Below are 18,871 nucleotides of genomic sequence, written 5' to 3' on the forward strand. Positions count from 1 at the left end.
GGGGGGAGGAGGCCCGGGCCCGCTCCTTTGTTATGCTGCGTGCTGCGTTTGAGGACCCCCATTCACACTATTTGTCAATGGAGATGTGCATACAAGTGCGAACACCGTTTATTTGCACTCCATACTAAAAAAAACAGACATAAAGCTCATTTAAATAAACTGATAATCGGGACAGCGCGTGCTTTGTCTCCATGGCAACTTGCTATTGCCACACCCCCTCAAAAAAAAAAAAAAAGAAAAACAGCCCAAAACAAAACAGAACCTTGACTCCAGCCAGTTGGAGCTGGGCCGGTTTCCCTGGGGGGTCCAGACCGGACGAGGAAGCGCGGTAGCCAAGCGTGTGGGGATGACGTAATGCAGACTGTCGCCATGGCAACAGAGTAGCCTACTTACCACACACACATATATAAGAAAAGTTTATAAACACTATCAAGGCTTAATGACAATTACTTACTATATATGTGGTTATCAATTTGATGTCATTTTATTGATATTTTATTCTTATTCCGCCTCACTACTCCAGGTAGAGTAATAATTGTTCTGGAATGGTTTTCACACAATATAGATGACTAGAGTGTAAATGTTGTGTACAATAAAGTCACCCACAGTAACTAATATGGTTGTGTCTTTTCAACTCATGCAGTCATGTCCAAAGGTCTACCTGGGGGTTATTTTTTAAATTAAATTACACAATAAAAAATATCAAATATAATTGCTTATGGAAAAAAAAACCTTGAGGCATTATAATAAAAATAACGGATTATATTGTATATTGCGCTTTTCAAGGCAGTCAAAGCGCTTCATAACATGAACCCTTTATTCATTCCCTCCATCGTCACACACTGGTAGTGTACATCTGTAGCTACAGCTGCCCCGGGCTAGTCTGGCAGAAATTTGGAAACATTCACACACCCCCACCAGTGTGGGAAGTGTCCTGCCCAGGGACACAACGGCAGTTATAAAAGCTTGTTATTTAAATATATTTACCTACTGTATGTGTTAAATGGGTGAAGAATTTCAAAAGCCTCATTTGTCATGTAGAAAGTGTGTTTTTATTATTTCAAACTGTACCTTACACCCCAAAAGGAGGTGCCGCCCTCATACCTGCCCCCCTCCCGAGCTCCCGCTCTCACACGTATGATGTTTGGTACGTGAGAGAAGACCAACAAGAGACACAGGAATGAAGAAAAGAACAAAAACTGACCCCTAATGCAAGCCCCCCCCCTTCTCTTTGTTCCTAAATCAGTCATTGGCAGGTTATTTACATGCACAGTATCCCCAATGCCCCCCCTCCCTACCCGCCCCCACCCCGTAGACACACTAATGCTTGATCCCAAAGCCATCTGCATCCTTAAACAGTCAAGTTGAGTTTGCCTCCCGTGATTCCATGTTCCTTTATTGTCATTCAGTAACACGAATACCTTCCCATCCAAACAGGAAATGGAGGAAATAGGAGTCCAAAACGAGCTCAATCACTCCCAATAAAAGTGAAGCATCCGTCGGGACAGGAGGGGGAGATGGCTTTGGGAGCAGGGATCTGAAGACTGCTCTAGTTCTGACATCACCACATTTCTAAAATGACAACGAGCCGTGCCTTTTTCTTTCGTGTTTTGTTATGATTTTTTTTTTTTTTAAATCATGTGACCCACCCACGCCCCCTTCCACAATAACAAGAGTGCTGCAAGGTGGTGCACCGGCGGTTGGTCCTGTGACAGTCACGCACAAATACTGTATGACGCACACACACACGTTTGTGTAGCTGGTAGTTACGTAAAGAAGTGGTGATTTGACAAGAGGTGTGTGTGTGTGTGTGTGTGTGTGTGTTCCGTCCCGCCCCCTTCCCTATGTCGCCATCCCAAAACCTGCCACCCGACACGCTGGTTCATCCCTGAGCTCAGTACATTCCTTTCAGGGATGTTAATCTTCCTCAGGCTTACTGTCTCTCTCTCACACACACACACACACACACACATGTCTTCTCCTAAGTAAGTCCATCCTCAGAGTCCAATCAGGGTGACCATCTCCGTCCATCCACAGTGGCACTGTCAGGGTGTGGCCTGAAGGGGGCGCAAGCATCCATTAACCAGCACTGGAGCACAGGAAAAGGAAGATGTATTTTTGCATTAAAACAATGAATTTGTAGTAGAAGTCGATGAAAATGAGAATAAAGATGCGGTAACTCACGTGTAAAGAGGCTGAAGCTGCAGATGAGAGGACTTCTGAGGAGGTTGGTACCCGTAAGAGTCAAACCCGCCGATGAAATCGACTTCAAAAAAAGAAGAAGACGGGTTGATTATTTCATTTTTGACATGCCGTGAAATGTCGACACGGCTGTCGTGAGCTTTGAATAATACAGGCAACTCTGCTAGTATGTACATACAGTAATAGCCATCACTGGAGCACACACAGGCTGTCACTTCCTGTGGCGTGACGCACACACACGCACACACACACAGATGGCAGCCACAAGCTGACAGACAGGGATTCCCATAACTATAACACACTCCAACAATCAAGAGGGAATCCTCTCAATTAAAACCAACATTGCAGACACTCAGCCATGCGAACCAGGACATGCCAGGCCAAAAACACTCACAGCTGTCCTCGTCGTCCTGGAAGACTTTGCTGACGTAGCAGGCGTACACGAAGCCAAAGAGCTGGTACACAAAAAAATACAAAATAAGAGTTCATATTTTGGAATAAAATGCATCTCAGCTTTATGATGCAGTCACAGGGCTATGCTGGAGCCTATCCCAGGCTGGTCGCCAGCCAATGGCAAGGGCGCATATAGACAACCATTCATACCTATGGAGAATTTGGAGTGGCTAATTAACCTAGCATGTTTTTGGAATGTGGGAGGAAACCGGAGTACCCGGAAAAAACCCACGTATTCACAGGGAGAACATGCAAACTCCACACAGAGATGGTCGAGTGGAGATTCAAACTAGTTCAAGTTTATTTTAATAAAATTTTGACTTTTCCCAATAGAATGTGACTTTTTCTTAATATTTTGACTTTATTCTCGTCAAACGACAGCTGTCTTTTCATTGATGCTAATATTTTTGACTTGTGTCTTTATTCCAAAATAATTTGTCTTCATTTTTGCAACCACATTATCAACTTTAATTGTTTTATTTGTTTTTGATGATAAAAAAAAAATAACAACATTCTTTAATATTTCAACTTTAGAATACTACTACTAATTGATGTAATTTTTCCTCATAATATGACAGCATTATTGTTGCAAAATTATGACTTTTTCTTTGTTAGATTCCAACTTTTCTCTTTGTATTTTGACTTAAAATGACATTTCTGACAATATTTACCCCGCGCCCAAATATTTTAATTTTCTTCAACATTTTTTTATTTGGGTTTTCACTCCGTCATGTTACCCTAACACATAAGCCCATCTGAAAAATGTGAAATATTAATGGTTTTATTTCATTTGAACATGCATCAGATTACAATTGAATGCATCCCATAATCAGTTCCCAGTTCCACATGTCCAAAAGGAGTAGGAAGAAGCAAAGCTTATTAAATCCTACCCCTCCATCTGGTACTTTTACAATCAGTAACTGTTACATTTGTTCACTTCCTGCTTTCCATAATACAGTTTACATTTTTTTTGACAGTTAGATCGGTTAATAGTAGCAAAGGGAGGCCAAAATAAGTTCAAATCATATATTTGAACTTCGGCATAGTCCTGTTATTTTTAAAAATTTTTTGAAAAATTATTTTTTTTTGATGAGTCACTCTAATGTGCTTAGTGTCAAATGCACTAATGCACTCAGCATAATTGCCATGTGGCTATATTTCATGTAACTCTTTTTGCTCACTAACTTTTGCAGTTGTTTGTTTACATTTCTTGTTTCATGGTATTTTTACAATTTGCCACAGCCGCCCTTTGGACACCCCCAGCCCCGGTGTAACGTGCGGTGTATACGTACAGCCAGCAGGATCTGAACGGCCGAACTCAGCACCTCCATATACTGGTAGTCCAGGAGACACCCGGAGACGGTGATGACGTGGTGGTCGTCGGGCGCCATGTGCGAGTCCAGCACGGGTGTCACGAGGCACCTGGGGCCGTGCTCCATCCACCACGAACGATGAAGGGATGTGTTGAACGTCATGAGAAAATCCCTGTCCTGGTGTGACGCACAGACAGAAATATGGTCTTAGGAATCAAAGCATGTCCGCACATGTTCGATATTCAAAACATACATTTTTTTTATGCGCTTTGCATCCAATTTGCCTTTTAGATTCGTTGACGTACACTAATTGCTCCAATTAACGCCTCTATTGGGCCTCCTCTTTAGTCATCGGCGGTGTGGTCTACAAAAGCAAGTAACCAGCGGGGTCGCTAATTAGCGCTAGGACTGAAACATTAACAGCTGTGGCTGTAGGCAACCTGCTAGTGTATTTTTATTACCAACTCCACAACATCATCAAAGGATCTCCTAATTTGGCCATGTAGAGCAGGGACGCTGGTGAAAAACAAGTAAGATGCTTGGATTAGCCTGCTGCTGTGTTTAATGTAACTGTTGGGAAAAGATGACGTGTACACTAGGTGGCGTACGTGGTGCATGGCGGCCATGATGGCCTCCCTCTTTGCCACTTGTGCCGTTGGGAGGGACGGGGGCGTGGGTGCGCCGCGCTGTGTATGAATGTGCTGCTCACGAAAATTGCACGGTGCGCTCGGGTCTACAAAGTTAGAGCCCTGTGAATGCTGCTGGCTGAGCGGTTAGGTCCTTAGGACTACTACAACATTGGTTCTATTGCGGATGAGTTGTAAATATACTTTGTCATAAGTCACCATGCGATCAAAGAGACCTCTACAGTTTCCTTTCCACTTTCTCATGCACTCCAGGTTATTAAAATAAAAAAAATAGCTTGGTGTATAGCATGACTTTGAAAATAATCCCTCCAATCATTGCCTTATTCCATGTCATCCTCGTCTATGGCCGTGCAGGCTGTAATTTAAGCTAACCATGGATAAACAAAAGCCATGAATACCAATTTTTCACAGAAAAAAACAAATTTCAGACCACTCAAAAAAGGTTCCTCGGTTTGTTTACTTGTTAAACATTGCACCTGCACCTATTTGTTTAGTTTTACTCATCTCGGTTTTATTTTAATTAATGCAAATTAATATGGGAAGAAGTCTTTTGTTGCTAAAATTAAAAAAAAAAGACCCAAAATCCACGCTATGTTTTTCTTTCATACAAGAGAGGGCAAAATGTCTCTTTTGACAGTAAAGGTTGCCGACCCCACGGTTAGGGGTTATAGCGCCACCTTTGGCAAGCGCTTTCACGGCTGGGGAGATTGGATAATGTTGCTTTGCGAAATACAAAGCCCTCCTTTGTTCCAGTTCTGCTGTGGATGACTAGCGTACTCGTCTCCTCAATAGAATGTCAGTAAATTATGGAAATGGCGCACAAAGCATTTGCGTCCATCATTTGCAGCACTTGGTAACGTAACAGACCACACGTCATTCCTAGAAATGATACACATCACCATCACGTCCTCCGCTATTGGCTTCAAATATACGTTAGGACCCCCTCGGACCCATCTTCACTACTTTAGCTTGTCACAATGTGATGTAACGGGGGTGCAAAACCACCATGCAAGCCAGCGCCTTGCTCCATTCTGGTCTAGCGGGGGAACTTTCAAAAGGAACAAAAACCAGGCTTTGCGGTGGTCTCGAAAACAGCCAGCGTGCACATTTAAAAAAATCCCCAAAAAGACGAGGGATGTGCCTTCAGGGATGCCAAGAGAGGGAAGGGGGTGGGCCACTTTGCGGCTGGTGGAACGGTCCAGTACTCTCAACCAGCCCACAGACCACCAAGGAGGGGAGGGGCGGGGGTGAGGAAGCTGCCGGCGTTCCGTGTTCTTATTTCCCCCCTTTCCCTGTTGTCTCCGGAGATCACAAAGCAATACTCTTATTTCCAATCCAGGAGAGAGAGATCTGATTCTGTCACCAACTTCCTTTGCGTACACTTAACGTCTTTAACAGAACAATCCCGGCTTGGAAGTAACACTCACGATTCTTCCAAGGAAGACGCACAACGCTTGAAACGACCACAGTGTCCATAATTGCAAATGAAACGTGTCTGCTTATGTTTGATGAAGTCTTCCTTATAAATATGGATGCAAGTATTTAGCCAAAGTCCATTCATTTTCTATGCCGCTTATCCTCACTAAGGTCCCAGCTGTCTTTGGGGCGAGAGGCGGGGTCCACCCTGGACCGGTGGCCAACCAATCACAGGGCACATAAAGACAAACCAATACTAATATTTATTTGTATCATACTGATTTTTTTAATAATGTTTAATATGGATTTATCCACCATTTTGGCAGTTTTCCGTCAAAAACATCAGCATATGATAATAAATATCATATGCTGATGTTGCCAACACCCGTATTGAGTCGACAAGCGGCGCATTTTGTCCCGTATCGCCCCAAGATTCAAAACCCGTGTTTGAAACCTCTACGGCTTCAGTTTGACATCTTGACACAAACTACACCAGTTGGATCCCTCCCTTATCATACCGATTGCTTACACACTTTGCCTAGCTGTTACTTGTGGCAGCTAGCTAGCTAGCGTCATCCATAGCTACCCGTCTTTGGACGCCATATGCGCCTTATCACAATACACGAAATACCACGGTGACAATTGGTTTTAAAAACAAACAAGCAATGCTTTTAGTGTGTAGCTCGTTTTTGTCCCACATTCATGTTGTATGTGCTAACTTTTTCAAGTGTCACAGAACAATTTTGCTCTGTGGTTGTCATGATGCTAATGAAAAAGTCTTGTCCTCCAACCACTATTTGTGTGTGTTTAATGAACATGAACGCATCGTGTGTCCAGGTTTAGGACGGAGATACCATCGCAGGGTTCTCCTAGCTCGCCAGCTCATTTGAAGTCGCTCACCAAATTAAGAGTCAAAGAATATTTGCTTCGACTCTTAGTAGTTTTTTTTTTTAATTACAAGAATATAATTCAGACTTTGTGGTTTCATATAATGACAAATTAGCACAAATTAGCATAAAGACCATGGCCACACTGTTTGAGTGGAGATGTGCTCGGTAAATAAAGTCATGTAAAAAAAGACAAAGAGTTGATGAATGTTGGACACCCCCGCAACCTGGACACTCCATTTATTGTCTTTTAACTTAAACAGGACATATTTCTATTTAATAAAAATATTTGTATCATTTGATTCTCTTGTGGGGACAAGCGGCATCGAAAAAAGATGGATGGCTTTTACTCTGCCCGACCATCACGAGAATGTCTTTATTATACGTACGTGTGTCAATAAACAGAAATAACGATAAGAAAGAAGCGATACGCGGGTATTCTTAGCATTTACTTTGTAACTCAAAAGTAGAATTGTGTGAATTCAACTTGGTGTCTTTGAACGCAACACAGTTAAAAGTCTACTATCAAACAAAACTAGCGACACGCCATCTTTTAGCTTGACTACAATTTCATTCATTTGTAGCTGTTAATACATAATTAATAGTTATTACATGTCTTCCAATAAAAACAGGCATATTTCAGACATAGATTAATTCATTTGAAAACTGTAATTAATCTGTTTTAACAACGTACCCATTTGACAGCCCTAATTAGAACCAAGATCAAAGGCAATTACTCGACATGCTAGCATGACAGAATATTCCACAGTGTTGACGCAACACGGGAGCTTACCTGAGACAGGCTGCCCACCTCCAGGTAAAAGCAGATGATGAAGGAGTTCCAGCCCACCCACAGCACCAGCCACACCGCGTACTGCACACACATTCGGCACGATGCATTCAATGCTCCTCGGGAATGGGAAAACTATAGACATTTGGAACTTTTGTACTCACAAAGATGAGGTATCGGAAGCGGAACTGCACCGTGCCAAACATGCCCAGGATGACGGCCATGATGTGCAGGAAGTTGGCGAGGATGGGCGCCCACTGGTAGCCCAGGAAGTCAAACACCTGTCTCTGCAGGGCGGCCACCTGCACGGAGGGGAAGGGGGGGGGTGAAGAGGTAAGAACCTGAATGTGGATGTGGACACACGACGACAGTGACAGGGACACACACACACACACACACGTCCCATGCATACGGGCCTGCTGCAGCTGTTGCCATGGTAACTGTCTGGCGCACTATCCAGCCCCGTTAAGAGGAAAAAGAAAAAAGAGGCGCCCCCAAACTAATGAGGATGTATGCTCTGAACCCCAGTGGTGCACAACAACTCATCAGAGTGGCAAACAATGGCCTCCACACACACACACACACACACACAAAAACACACACACACAGGATCGCATTACACACTTATTACATTTGAAGTCCAAAAGCTATTTATAGACACGGCTAAGTTTAACTCCAGAATGGACACCAGATGGTGAGCGAGGGCCTCCTTCTACTTCTTCTTCTTCTCCTCCTTTTCCTGTATGTGCTTAGGCAGCATGCTTTTGCCACCCCTCATTCAAAACATGACACCCCCCTTCTCGGTCCCACCACACACACACACACACACAGCTGCAACTCAAAGCTTTGACTGTACTAGCCAAAAAAATGTCGGATTAATCACACTGCACTAATTATACCTCCAAGCTACACACACACACACACACACACACAGTATTGTTCATTTATCAGTGTGATATCTTTATCTGAAACAGTTTATCAGATGTTATTTTACTGTTGGTTATGAATATATTCATCATCGGGCAACTGCAGCGAGACCTCCACATCCATCAAAAGAGCATAAAAGAGTAACGGAGGGTGTGTGTCGTCATCAAGGTGTCTTCACTAAAGTGCAGAGAGGCGCTGGCGTTCACTCACCAGCTGCAAGGAGCATATGACCAGCAGCGTGCATCTTCCGTCGCACTTCCCCATCTTGGAGGGCTCGGGACGCGGCTTGGAGCCACGCAGGCTCCGGGGGAAGGACGGGTCCCCGGTTAGATCCAGACTTGCCTGGCCGTGTCAGCTCACACCATTCCCGGGTGAGGAGACCTCCTCCTGCTCCTCCTGTGAAGCTGCTCTGAAGCTTCACTTAGAGTAGGTGACCCATTTTTTTTAACTGAGGAAATGATTTGTCTTCCAGGAGGGATGGGGGGTGGAGGAAGGCTGGGATCCACTTCTGCGGTCACACCACCACGGACAACCGGATCACCTCGGCCACACCTTCTGGAGGGGCTACAGGGAGGGGGGGAGGGCGCGCACACACACACAAAGACACAAAGAGAGGCGGAAAACTGTCATGATGGGCCCCCGGCTGCGGTAAGAAATGAGCATCATATGATACCGGATCACACGGCGGGGCCGAGGCGGGGAGAAGGCGGCCGAGCCCGCAGTGCTGCTTTACCGCCGGCCGACACAAAGCAGCTCGTTGTGACTCACCGCCTTCAAGCAGCCGAACAACGGGAAGAAGAAGACGGAGCTCCTCCATGCGCCACCTCCCTGCTCGGTCGCATCCACCCGCTCGCAGCCGAGAGGAAGCGGCTAGATCCGTTTAGAGGTTCCGGGGTCCGGTGTGGAAGAAAACGGGGGCCCCCCTCGCCTCGCCTCGTCGTCTTTTGTCAACAATCGGTGCCGGGGCGTGAGAAGGAGGAGCCGAAGGAGGGAGGGGGGAGCGGCGGGGGGGGTTGGTGGGTTGGCCGAGGCGACCCCCCACCCCCTCGAGGTGGAGCTGCAGGGGAGAAGGAAGAACATCATCATCATCGTCACGCAAACACAGCAGCGTGGATGGTTGCTGGCCCACAATAGCGCACCGATGGCCGGCGGACATCCGCGTCTCCCCGGCCTCTCATCATTCAGGAGATCCGCTTCATCGACCACCAACACGGGGGAAATCCCTGCCCATGCACCGGTGTCCTCGCAGACCATCACCGAAGGATACGGGACATTTACAGGCAACTATTCAGCGGGAGGGGGGCAGGAAAGAACACGGAGGGGGGGGGTCTACATCAGCTACATCTCAAAAATTACAATATCTCTAAGAAGTTTATATATTTCAGGTAGTGATGTGAGGACCGATACTGAAGTATCGTTGCTTCCGATACCAGGTCTAAAATCGATACTCAAATCAGATATCGATACTTTTGATACTTTTCTCAGTTGAAACGAAGTCAATTCAATAAATAACTTATAATTATTTATATCGGGATGCTCCAATCAGGGTTTCATGCTGCCGATTCTGATCATACATGAGTGATATCGGCCGATACCGATCACGTGTATTAGTTGTACGTTTTTCAACGTATTAATGACGACTACCGGGTTCGCCAGAAGACAATTCCAAAGGGCCCAGGCACATAGGTAATTATTAAAAAGTAACATTTTGTTTTTAGTACTATTTGACACAAACCTGAACTTATTTTCATGCATGATTTGGAGTCATATAAATAAGACAAATTGTCTTTTTAGCTCAAGAAAACAAAATGAACAAAATAAAATAATCCAAATAAATCCGTCCACTTGCTATCGTTTACCCTCACGAGGAATAATAATCATTTAGAGGCACCACTTCACCTAATAAGCCTGTTTTGGGGATGTGGGAGGAAAGTGGATAGCATACACACAAAGAGAACTCCACACGGACTTTCAAACTTCCCCAAGTGGAGAATTCCCGATTTCCTGAATGTTGTAGCCAACATGCTAAGCACTCGACCACCGTGCGCCCAATACAAATAAATAGAAATACCTTCTGTTTAAAGGGGACCTGTGATGCTTTTCCACTTTTCTGACCTTATAAAGTAGTTAGAATGTTGGATTCCGGTGCCAAAGTTTCACAAAATGAGGTTTGTGCATTTGGAAGTGAGTCCTGAAAGAAGTTTGGGATGGTTCAAAATGCAAAACGATGCAAACAAGCACTATATTGAGACATATAAATATAAAAATTAATGAAAAACGGAGGCAGGCCGTGCGTGGAAGAAATTAAAACTGCTAAAACGTTTGGCTGAATGCACAAATCCAAGGAAATCCAGCTGGAATAGGTGCAGATTCTGGATGATAGAAAGTTTTCTGTGCAGGTTATTGTGTGTAGCTGCTCTATGAGACCACAACTCAATACAAAGGGTAAAAAAAATGAGCAAATAGTCCCCTTTAAGAAGAAAAAAAGCAACAGAAATCGTGTAAAGTTCACATGAATACATTTTAGCACCTGTATGAGTTTTTTCTTGAAATACACTTGTGTTAAATAAAAATATTTAGCAAGTTTGCCATTTATTTTTTTATCTTGTTCATCATCAGATCAAAGGAGTTGTAAATTAGACAAATGCACCTTAAATCACATCAATATTTTTTGTAATATATGAACAAATATCCTTTCTGGGACTTATTCACCCCCTTAGTACTAATTCAAACACCCTTTGGCAATAATAATGTCCTTCAGACATGACACAAGTTTCATGCAGCGATCTACAGGAATCATCACCCAATTCTATCGGGCAAAAGTGGACACTTATAGCTTTATACTTGCTCATTTGAACTTTATTACCAACTTCTGCCGGTGGTACAATCAATACAATGCACCAGCCCAGCTCCATTTCCGTATTGTGTCACACCTAAAACGTCCCCAGTGCAACATGTGTCCACTCGAAATATTTATATCACAGTATCCTATTGTACTAAAGTTTAGCTACAAACGTTAGCTTTCATAATAACAAAGCATAAAACTTGTTTAGTTATGATGTAGGTCATTTACCATACAGTTATGGTGCAAAAGCAGCGCTTGGAAATGTTACTCACAGGTTCCACAGGAAGATGGCCACCATCGCGTCGTTTTTAAATCCTCGTTCTTGAAGATCTCTCCAGCGTTCAAACGTAACTCCAAATCTCTGGTGGTTTTACTTCTTGTGTTGTCTAGCCGTCTTTCTCGAATGGGCTGAAAGTTCACAGCCATGACACCTGTCAAGTTGTTGCTTTTATTCTTCTGTTGCTTTCATGGCGGCTTGCAGCCATTACTGCAGCCAAGGAGCACACCGCCACCTGCTGTATCGGAGTATGCATAACAGGCTTTATAACCTACTTTACAGTAGCTAAAATCTAATAAAATCCTAGATTCTAATATCTTATAATAGCATGTGTTCTATTGTTCATGGAACAAAGATGCAATGTATGACAATATATGGTAATTTATGGATATGTATTGGAATAATATGGCACCATTACTACAACTATTAGTAGTACTGTTATTGAATGTATAATGACCTCATGTCGCCTTTTTAAAGTGAGATCGGGACAGGAAAAGAACAATTTAGGTAAGTATCACATTGACAAAAACATTTCATGTGCTGTTGTTTTCTCAAAGAATACAAAATTTTATTAAAAAAAAAAAACAGTTGGACTAACATCCTGAGGTTCTGATGCACGTGATTGCAAACATACTCTTAAACTCCGCCCACTTCCTACGCATTCTCTCTCACACACAGACACACACTGCCTACTGGATTTCCCCCATGTAGAGTCGTTTATCACTGCCGCCCGACAGAACTGTGGAGACAAAGATGGCAGACGATTAGACCATGTAGGATATGAAAACCCCTTTATGTGGACCACCTCATAAGTACCCGTGAAAAAGTGAGACCCACATGTTCTGCGGACATAAACATACAGGTTCCGTTGTGCAGTCAAATGTTTGCTCGTGACTCACCGACGGGTTCCTCCGGATGAAAGACGACCTCGTTCACAGAGCCGGCGTGGCCTGGCAGCTTGTACAGGATCCTGCGTGATGTTGTGTCCCAAATGTAGACAAACCTGAAAACAAAGACATGAGGAAAGTGGGACCCCCAAATTCCTACCTAGCTTGAGAGTGTGTGTGTGCTTTCCTCACCTGTCTGCTGAGCCTGCTGCTATTTTGCTCCCATCAGTGGACCAGGAGCATCTCATCAGGTTCTGAAAGACCAAATAACCAGTGGATTCAGCCTACATAAACACCATCTTTAAACACAAGAACAATGAGCTACAATATAAGATAAAACAAAACTAACAAAAATTAATTAGCATTATTATCTATTTCAAAGCAGAATGGGTTAAAATATGTTAATGCCTGATCACAGCATGGATATCAAACCATGCAACGTTGTTACAACTATTTTTTTCATAGTCGAAATAGCATTGTAAGCTAGCTGAAATTGACTAGTTTTCTCGCGTTATAATGCACAGAAAAAGGGTGTGTTCATGTTTCACATAAGGATTGGGAATGATGATGGGCAAAATTCCCCAAAAAGTGCAGTTCCCCTTTAAAGTGAATGTTTGTTTACAAGTCAGCTCAGGGAAGTAAATACATGCTGCTAACATCACTGGTGGGAGGGGAAAAAAAGGAACGCTTGATTTGCTCACCCGCACTCATTGGAGTCTTTTTTCTTTTTAAATGATCGTTATCAGAGCCATTTTTTAATATTATCGGATTAATCATTATGACAGCATAATATTGATGATATTGGCACCGTAATTATCATTGGCCTGTACTAAGGTAAGATAAGATATTATTAGTCCCTCAGTAGGGAAATTTGCATTGCACAGCAGCAAGAGAACAGAATCAGTTAAGCAGTACAAAATACACAATTTAAAAAAGTAAAACAATATAAACAACCCAAGTATTAACAAATTAGCAATTTTACCCAGAGTTATATACAATACAGTTTGCAAGATAATATGAAATATATGGCCAGTCTATACACTATGAGATCTTGCTAGTGAGTTATTATGAGGCATTATAAAAATACTGCACTTTGAACTCAATATATTGCACTTAGAGATTAATATTGCACAGTGAACGGAGTACTAAATACCTTTTCAAAATTGTGTACGTTGCCTTGGAAAATCTTCACACATCTTTCCTTGGGTGCGAACGGTCGGACGTCCCAAATACGCACTATATCAACAACATACAAAACGTCAAAAAAAGGGCACAGAAGACACAGAAACGTGCTTTTTCTTCCACACTCAAAAAAGAACTCTACCCGTGTTGTCCATGGAGTTGGAGAGCAGGTACGAGCCCTCCGAGCTGAGACTGAGTCCGGTCACGGAGTCGCCGTGTCCGTGCATGTTGTAGATCAGCTTGTTCTGCCTCAGGTCCCATACCTGCACCGCACAACACGCATTACAATATACACATTTTTTATTACTCTTAATTTCTATATTAATAGACCGTGTGATGCACAACCTATGATATCTATGTAAACATACATATACGCATCCATGGGAATTATATTTATTGCTGCATCATTCCACTCTCTGGTCTATAATCCCGAGGCATGCGCGTGGATCTTACCTTGATGTCATTGTCGATGCCTCCGGACAGAATCTGATCGCTCGTGTCGTTGAAGGTGACGGACAGCACCTGGTATGTGTTCTGGAAGGTGTGAATGGCTCCCTTCTTGCGCACGTCCCACAACTGCCACAAGAAAGAGCCGAGTCAGTAAATCAGGAACAACTTTTGCCTTGAATGTCAACCCGGACGCAAGAAGCGCTACATCAATCTTTCACCTTGACCGTCCCATCGTCGCTGCCCGTGCACACCAGCTGGGGTCCTCGGCGGGCCGGGTAGCAGGTATTGACAAAGGAGGTGTGGCCCTTCAGGCGTTTGACCCGCTCGCCCGTTTCGCTGTCCCACACTCCGACTGTCTTGTCTGTGCTTGCCGAGAACAGCAAGCTGAGGAAAATCAACACAGTATTTCTCTGTCAAAATATTCAAATATAACCAGAGAACATGGAAAAAAACTAACTTAAGACTGTGTACTCGGAATTTCAACAATTAGAGCTACTTTTTTTTTTTTTTTACCTTCCATCCGTGTTGTAGTGCAGCTCCATCACTGCTCCACTGTGGCCCTTCAATGTAGCAAAGTTCTCACACTCACCATACACGTTCCACATCACTACGGCACAGGAAAAAAACATGTCTTACAATATTTACGGTCCTTTTTGGGTTTTTAAGGATCAGTATCAGGATCAGTCGCTTACATATGAGCCTGTCAAATCCTGAGGAGGCCAGCGTGGATCCGTTGGGGTGAAACTTGCAGCAGTAGACCTCACCCTCATGGCCGGACATCAGCATGATGGGGGCCTGCAGGCTGGACGTCCTGGGGGGACCCTGAAGGAGACAATTTGCAGAGGTGTATTTCCTATTTGTTTAACATCAACCGTACTACAATGTAATGTACTAACAGGCTCCTTTGGGCTGCATTGTGTTTAATTTAAATAACCTCATATAAATTATTTTTTAAAGATTTACCAGGTAATATACTTCAAGTGAATATAGTCACTACTCCAAACATACCGCGGCCATGAGCTGCTGAGACTGGGCCGCCGCCACCAGCTCCGTCCGGGGTCGCTTCACTTCGAGTGGCACCACCGCCATGTCCGCCACTCTCTTCTTGGGTTCAATCATGTCTGGTTATTCGACAAAGCTCCCAAAATGGCACAATGGTGACGTTTTAATTCAAAAAAAGAATGTTAGGCCGCCTCACAGTGAGCACCATCGAGCGGTAAGGTATCGGCGAAGAAGAAAGGGACTACTTCCGTTTCCTGTGCGTTCTGATTGGTTGTTAGACTTGTTGTTGCAAAGTCTGATCCGGAAGCGGAATTGAAACTATCTGTATTGTGTCTGATTGGCCGAAGATTTCAAGCGCGTTCGATGATTGGTTACAAGGCCTGTTCGTTTTGTTTGTTTTTTGTCGCGAGACTGCTTTGCACCGGAAATGAAAGCGAGGCTAGCGGTTTGCTAGCGGACAACGTAAGTGTGGTTTCTTGTCTTTGAATGATGCGATCAATGTCTGAAATATATTTGCATAATTTGCAACATTTTAACCGCAGTTCATGCACGTACTGTCTTTTTTCGCTGGTATTGTACTGGGTTACGATCAAATTAGCAAGTCCGGAGAAGGCTTCATTTGTGTTTACGTTAGCCTTGCCGTTAATAGAAATACTTCATTGACATTATTTACACTTTCTGGACCTCCAGATTGAAGATAAAATGTCCGGCAGCGATGGGCCAGCACCGGAGCCGTCTGGACTGGACGGTCTGCCGCCACTTTACAGCATTTCCAAGGGAGAAGTGGTCTCAGTGCAGACTTATGGAGCTTTTGTCCGCCTGCCAGGATATAAGAAGGAAGGTAAGATGCATGCAGTATTAAATACACTATTTTATTTTCCTTAAAAGGTAAGATAGTGGTGCAGGAAATGTTTGTTTGTGTTGTTTGCGCGCAGGTTTGGTGCATGTCAGTGAAATGTCGGCCACGCGTGTGGAGAGCGCCTCAGAGATTGTGGACGTGGGAGAAAAGGTGTGGATAAAAGTCATCGGTAGAGAGGTAACGACTCACACACACGCAAAGAAACAAGGCTTTATGTCATCAGTGATGTCACGCCAAGATTATTGCTTGTAGATTCAAGGAGACAAGATCAAGCTATCCTTCTCCATGAAAGCTGTCAATCAGGGCACGGGGCGGGACTTGGACCCCAACAACGTCATGGCAGAGTATGTCCTGTGTTTTCTTGTCAGTCTTTGCTATGTGTTTGTAACATCTTCATCCAGGCAGGAAGCCAGGCGGCGAAGGCAATTCCGAGACCACACGGGCAACAGGATCACCCTGGAGGCGGTGCTAAACACCACGTGCACCAAGTGTGGTTGCAAAGGTGCAAACGACACACACAAAAAAACACATTTAAGCTGCTCCTTCATTGTGCCGTCACTCGTTGTAGGTCATTTTACAAAGGACTGCTACTCTGCACCGGGATTGCAGTACTCACTAGTGCCGGAAGAGGGCGACGAGGAGCCACGACAACAACAACAACAAACACCCGCAGCTGCACCCAGAAAGGACAAAGACAGGAAGAAGAAGAAAAAGAAGGTTAATGTGCATTCAATATGATGATGATGTCATGTACGATGTGTGTTGAAACTGCTGTTTGACTTCCCTCAGGAGAAGAAAGCGAAGAAGAAGAGGAAGCGGGAGAGGAAGGCATCGGATAGCGACGACGACGACGGCAGCAGCAGCAGCGACGGCGGCGAGTGCAAACCCAAACGGCGATGCCGTGAGCACACCCGGGAGCGGGAGGAGAAGCAGCAGAAGAAGAAACACAAGAAGCACAAATCTCACAAACACAGCTGAGAGGTCAGAACTGTTTATTTCATTTTGTTTTTTTTTTTTTTAAACCAAGACCCCCCCCCCAAAAAAAAAACACGTCCTCCATTTTGTCTCTGACATGACCTTCAGCTGCACATGTGACGTAAACACCTTCTGTCTCCCTGCTTTCATTAAATCATCAGACAGGAAGTAGTAAAAACACAAACAGGAAGTCTAGTGTGACAAATCAGTGTAACGGGAACCCGATACCCCAGGTGACTTGTTTGTCTGCACGCGCGCACACACACACACACACACATACACACACACACATGCACACCACACACACTTCCTCCATGTTAACGGTTACGGCCATTAAAATATTTTTGATTCAAAAAGTTTTTTCTCCTGCGTCATGCATGCGTATATTATATCCAGATGTGATGTGGATGCATAATCAAACTTAAAATTGATGAACTGTTTTGTGCATCTATGCCAGGGGTGTCCAAAGTGTGCCCGGGGACGGGGGTGTGTGTGTTCTGCCACATTCTAAACTTATAATTTAATGAGATAACTTATAAAAACAAAAATGGAAATATCAGCAGTAATTTTACCAAAAATTTTTTTACATTTAGACAAAAAAAAAGATGTAATTGAATGTGGAAAAAGTTGTAATTTATGAGAAATTACATTCATTTAATGAAATGAAAATTAAAGAAATTTTTTAAGAATAATAATTTTAGGAAAATTAGGCTGTGGTTAAAGTTGTAATGTTACAATAATAAAATCAAAATGTTATGGAAAAAGTCAAAAATAGTTGGAAAATAATCTAAAAAAGCATCAGCAGAAATGGAAAAATCAGCTGATAAAAGTAAACAAAGTTGTAGTTTTTGGAAAATTAGGTTGGGGAAAAAGTCTGGAAATTCTGGGTATGATATTACTAAAAGAAAATGGAAGATTATTGAAGATGAAAGTTTAAAAACAGCAAAAATGTGTTTCTTTGCAAAATATCCAAGTGGCAAAGTTGCATCCTTTTGATTTTCCAGGATGTGGTCCTCGCTGGGACAACCTTTGGGCAGCCCCGGTCCACACTGGCTATGCGTTCTTTAGCAGAGTTAGCTTAGCATGCAGCAAGGAACGCGGCCAGGAAGCGGATTCCCTGAACGTCCACGAGGAATGTGTGGAAAAGACAAATGTGTCTCTTGGTTTTTTGGGAATGCAGCGTTTGGAATGACGGCAGGAGAAGGTCTGCATGCTTTCCACGGATGGATGTGCACGTGTTTTTCTCTTCCGAGTTGCTGCGGGTGAGGATGGACATGTGATAAGTTGTTTGCAAACGTGTACAATATACCCCGGTCATCAATAAAACCTTTCCTCCATGGCCGTGCCGCCAATTTCACTTCCGCTATTTCCTACTTGTGTGGCAACGGCCACGCAAAGCTTCGGGAAAATGACGTGCATGCGCAAAAGCATGACATCACGTGCATTAACGTTTTTACGGAAGTAGTTTGCCGCGCTGTGTGCTCGTTTTTCAGCCTTTTCTATTGAATTGTGGACTCCTATAGAGCAGCTACACACAATAACCAGCACAGAAAGTGTTGTAGATCTTCCAGAATCTGCACCTTTTCAGGATTAGCCACGTAAACGCAGAAGCAGAGCTTGGGGGAGGGCAGAGAGCATATGTTGCTTAGGGCCACGCCCTTGCTAAAATGCTAAAAAGTTTGTGTTCTTGAGAATCTTGGGACTGTCCAGTCTCTACTTCCGGATCAAATTCGGGATCCAATACATATCAGTTTATTTA

At 43.7% G+C, this 18,871-nt stretch overlaps 3 protein-coding genes across 4 annotated transcripts; 1 reads left to right on the top strand and 2 right to left on the bottom strand.

The window, feature by feature from the left end:
- Nucleotides 1–1,307: 1,307 nt before the first annotated feature.
- nkain1 (sodium/potassium transporting ATPase interacting 1) lies at nucleotides 1,308–11,988 on the bottom strand. Of its 2 annotated transcripts, none has more exons than XM_078791864.1 (9): nucleotides 11,753–11,988; nucleotides 9,404–9,692; nucleotides 8,846–9,199; nucleotides 7,873–8,010; nucleotides 7,712–7,792; nucleotides 3,948–4,145; nucleotides 2,597–2,657; nucleotides 2,185–2,266; nucleotides 1,308–2,089 (listed from the first exon to the last, which is right to left on the bottom strand). In XM_078791864.1, the coding sequence occupies exons 3-9, from the start codon at nucleotides 8,897–8,899 to the stop codon at nucleotides 2,080–2,082; spliced, it is 624 nt and encodes a 207-aa protein (XP_078647990.1). In that variant the 5' UTR covers nucleotides 8,900–9,199; nucleotides 9,404–9,692; nucleotides 11,753–11,988; the 3' UTR covers nucleotides 1,308–2,079. The 2 variants fall into 2 exon arrangements, with proteins under 2 accessions (XP_078647990.1, XP_078647991.1); XM_078791865.1 differs by having other exon boundaries at nucleotides 9,309–9,692.
- A 343-nt stretch (nucleotides 11,989–12,331) lies between these two features.
- snrnp40 (small nuclear ribonucleoprotein 40 (U5)) lies at nucleotides 12,332–16,110 on the bottom strand. The gene is made up of 10 exons (XM_058047607.2): nucleotides 15,285–16,110; nucleotides 14,969–15,098; nucleotides 14,790–14,883; nucleotides 14,495–14,660; nucleotides 14,280–14,402; nucleotides 13,969–14,089; nucleotides 13,798–13,880; nucleotides 12,837–12,898; nucleotides 12,657–12,760; nucleotides 12,332–12,496 (listed from the first exon to the last, which is right to left on the bottom strand). The coding sequence occupies exons 1-10, from the start codon at nucleotides 15,393–15,395 to the stop codon at nucleotides 12,447–12,449; spliced, it is 1,044 nt and encodes a 347-aa protein (XP_057903590.2). The 5' UTR covers nucleotides 15,396–16,110; the 3' UTR covers nucleotides 12,332–12,446.
- Nucleotides 15,672–18,449, top strand: zcchc17 (zinc finger, CCHC domain containing 17). The gene is made up of 8 exons (XM_058047558.2): nucleotides 15,672–15,740; nucleotides 15,969–16,119; nucleotides 16,214–16,314; nucleotides 16,390–16,481; nucleotides 16,539–16,639; nucleotides 16,706–16,854; nucleotides 16,927–17,118; nucleotides 18,117–18,449. The coding sequence occupies exons 2-7, from the start codon at nucleotides 15,981–15,983 to the stop codon at nucleotides 17,113–17,115; spliced, it is 771 nt and encodes a 256-aa protein (XP_057903541.2). The 5' UTR covers nucleotides 15,672–15,740; nucleotides 15,969–15,980; the 3' UTR covers nucleotides 17,116–17,118; nucleotides 18,117–18,449.
- Nucleotides 18,450–18,871: the final 422 nt, after the last annotated feature.

The sequence above is a fragment of the Doryrhamphus excisus genome, linkage group LG7 (assembly GCF_037039965.1).
Source record: "Doryrhamphus excisus strain RoL-2023G ecotype Guam linkage group LG7, RoL_Dexc_Guam_v1.1, whole genome shotgun sequence".
Taxonomy (NCBI): Eukaryota; Metazoa; Chordata; class Actinopteri; order Syngnathiformes; family Syngnathidae; genus Doryrhamphus; species Doryrhamphus excisus.